General features: G+C 37.4%; 1 protein-coding gene across 1 annotated transcript; it reads right to left on the bottom strand.

The window, feature by feature from the left end:
• Positions 1 to 149: 149 nt before the first annotated feature.
• LOC115891954 lies at positions 150 to 2320 on the bottom strand. The gene is made up of 2 exons (XM_030912567.1): positions 2223 to 2320; positions 150 to 543 (listed from the first exon to the last, which is right to left on the bottom strand). The coding sequence occupies exons 1-2, from the start codon at positions 2297 to 2299 to the stop codon at positions 150 to 152; spliced, it is 471 nt and encodes a 156-aa protein (XP_030768427.1). The 5' UTR covers positions 2300 to 2320.
• Positions 2321 to 3154: the final 834 nt, after the last annotated feature.

Raw genomic sequence — 3154 nt, 5'->3', positions numbered from 1 at the left:
CCAGTTACGTATTTCTCATTACAAATGATTAATTCGACGCGAAGTCGTTGGTACACACTCAGTATCTTTTATAATTAATTTATTTTTGTTTCCTAAAAATATCTTGATTAAAAGAAAATATATAAAAGTTGGCAACCCTAATCACGTGACTAAAGTTTTTGGTATGAACTGTAAATACCTTTATCTAACAAATTATTTTGCGTGGTCGTTTCTGGAGGTCCGCTTTTGGTCAAAGATTCGACAATTTTATGGAATATATTGGGCTCAACAGGATTTTTCGCGTTCTTACTTAAAATATCCTTAAACCTTTCCGGATTGTCAAAAATACTTTCTCTCGTTTTGCGGGCGTTGTACTTCAAAACTGGTTTCGTCATCAATTGGTCGTCTATGTCGTCGAACACGCTAGAAAGTTCCCGCTCGATGATCTCCGACTGCGACAAAGATTTCGTGTCGGTCAAATTTAAAGTTTCCAGATTTCTGATTATGTTTTCGGATAGTTCCATGTCCTCTTTGATCAGCTTTAATGGCTCATATTGCTGCATGCTAAAGAATATAAAAAAGATGAATAAATAGTTCACTTCAAGCCGAAGAATTTTATTAAAAAAGATGTCACAGTGTCTTTTGATGTGACGATCCAGATACATCACTGAATAAGAAGACTAAATAAGGAGTTAGATATTATTTTTATATTCATTACATTAAAGACGGAAGGGACGTCATAGTCACCATTTTCAATTACGTTTTTTGACAGTTTTTGTTACAGAATCTTTGGAGAAATTCGAAATGTTGTGTCTTTGTTCTAGTTTATTTTTATAACTAATTTTATGCATGCAGTACAAAGGCAGATTAACTTACAGATGGGGCACTTATTTCATGTTTCTCATAAACGCCACCGTGACTTCGGACCTTTAATAGGGCTACGGCGTTGTCAGATTTCGTTTTTTGTCTCGAACGCATTATTGCCTTTTGTAAAAAATGTATTCCCAATTGGAATACCTAATCTGTGGCACAGCAGAGGTAGGCAAAGATTGAACGGGTCGTTCATTTGAAAGAGTATTAAAAACGAATCGTGAGATTCGATTCACTGCTTAGAATACCGTTCGTTCAATTGAATCTTGGCCAGCACGGATCCATAAAATCGAGTCGTAAAAAAGAGTCGTGAGAATTGAATCGGATCACACGTTTGTTTTTACGGCTCGTTCGTTCAAAGAGTCATGAGCATTGATTCATTGTTTACAATACGACTCGTTCAATTGAATCGTGCCCTGCACCGATCCATAAAATTTGATCGATGAGCCGTAAAAAAGAATCGCGAAAATGCGATCGTTCGTTCAAAGTGTCGTGAGAATTGATTCATTAATTGCTTACAATACGCTTCGTCCAATTGAATCGTGGCCAGCATCGATCCATAAGGTAAAAATTTGAACGATGAGTCGTAAAAAAGAGTCGTAAGAATTGAATCGGATCACAGTATATATAGGTATAGAGAGAGTCGGGCACCAATATTTAGACTTATGGCGGATTAAAAGACGAAATCGTGTTTTTATACGTCTCTAAATACATATAGTTGGCCTCTCTTCCAAGCCAACTGAACGCCATTTTTTTTTCGATCATACGGTTAGGTATTGAAATTTGATCGATGAGCCGTAAAAAAGTCACTAATGCGATCGTTCGTTCAAAGTGTCGTGAGAATTGATTCATTGCTTACAATACGGTTCGTTCAATTGAATCGTGGCCAGCACGGATCCATAAAATTTGAACGATGAGCCGTAAAAAAGAGTCGTAAGAATTGAATCGAATCACAGTATATATAGAGAGAGTCGGGCACCAATATTTAGACTTATGGCGGATTAAAGACAAAATCGTGTTTTTATACGTCTCTAAATACATATAGTTGGCCTCTCTTCCAAGCCAACTGAACGCCATTTTTTTTTTCGATCATACGGTTAGGTACTACAATAGTCACCAAAGCCACCCCGTGTCATATTAAAACATCAAAAAGTAATGATAATTGAAAAATTTTTTTTTTTTTTTAAATTTTACCAAGGCATGTGTTGATGCGAATCAAAAAATAAAATGCTCAGGAGTCATGGTTCTGACAGATCAAGTCAGCACAGATAAAACACAGAGTCATGGTCAGCACAGATAAACCGGAATTTAAGACAGCCATAATAAAACTCCTTCCTTGGTCCTTTTATTCAGTGATGAGAACATATACTCACCTCTCAGTAATCTGAGCAATGTCTATAGTTGGCTCCTTGCAGACTTCTCCACTAACATCCAGTAAATTTAAATCCATAGAAAATTCATATAGTTCTTGTTTTAAATTAAGCGTATGAAAGTTTACAGGGGGGTCCAGACTTAGAGACGACGAAGTAACTTGGTCTAGAGGTTTTATTTTTCTGTGGTATTTCACCGTATCGATGAAGCAAGTTTCCACATGTTTAAAGGCTGCTTCGTCTACCTTCAAATAACGTGACGTAGAGTCAGTGATGCCAGCCCTACGAGGCGCGTCATCAAGCCAGTGAACTTAGACAGTGCCCTCACTTAACAAGTCGTGTGTTCAAACAGAAAATTACAATAAATATATGATATAAAATGCTGTAGATTCGATTCTGATTTGTTTCGTGGCCACAGAGTTGGTGCCAATGTTTTCAATTTACTCGTTTTTCTTCCCAAATGTCTAGCCTTTCGAAAATAAATTTTGAGGGTAACAGCATACATTAAAATATACAGATTATAGCTATCCCTGCAATGTGTTGGAGTTGAAGCCGAGTTAAAGACAACTAGATAACCGGTGCATGTGACTGCATAAGTTCGTCTGTTAGGCAAACACTGGCGCAACAACGCAGCTCCAAAATTCCGAATATCGATTAGCCCTTGCAGGCCAGAGTTGGTAAGCCATTGCGAGATGAACTGGCTGGTGCTGGCGTCTGGTCTCTTATTGATTACTGAATTATTCGATCGATAATTCAAAATCCAGTCTTGCGCACTACGCTTGAGTACAGCTGACTGAGCGACTTATGCAAATTCCTTCCCAGATTACTCACCAGCTCAGCTTCACAGGAATGCAGTTTATGTCAATATGGTTTTTACTTTATAAATATATGGTAACAGTTACTAAACAGTGACTGACTTATATTCACCAGGACAT

This window comes from Sitophilus oryzae, unplaced genomic scaffold (assembly GCF_002938485.1).
Source record: "Sitophilus oryzae breed Bouriz unplaced genomic scaffold, Soryzae_2.0 scaffold_1216_pilon_pilon, whole genome shotgun sequence".
Classification (NCBI taxonomy): Eukaryota; Metazoa; Arthropoda; class Insecta; order Coleoptera; family Curculionidae; genus Sitophilus; species Sitophilus oryzae.
Note: the sequence above shows the minus strand (reverse complement) of the source record. Positions and strands in the feature narration are given on the sequence as shown.

What these genes read in the sequence shown, in the direction of transcription:
- LOC115891954 (XM_030912567.1), bottom strand. Translation starts at nt 2,299, where the DNA reads ATGGATTTAAATTTACTGGATGTTAGTGGAGAAGTCTGCAAGGAGCCA. An exon ending in ATTGCTCAGATTACTGAGAG is followed by an intron (nt 544 to 2,222) that starts GTGAGTATATGT and finishes TATATTCTTTAG; the next exon opens with CATGCAGCAATATGAGCCAT.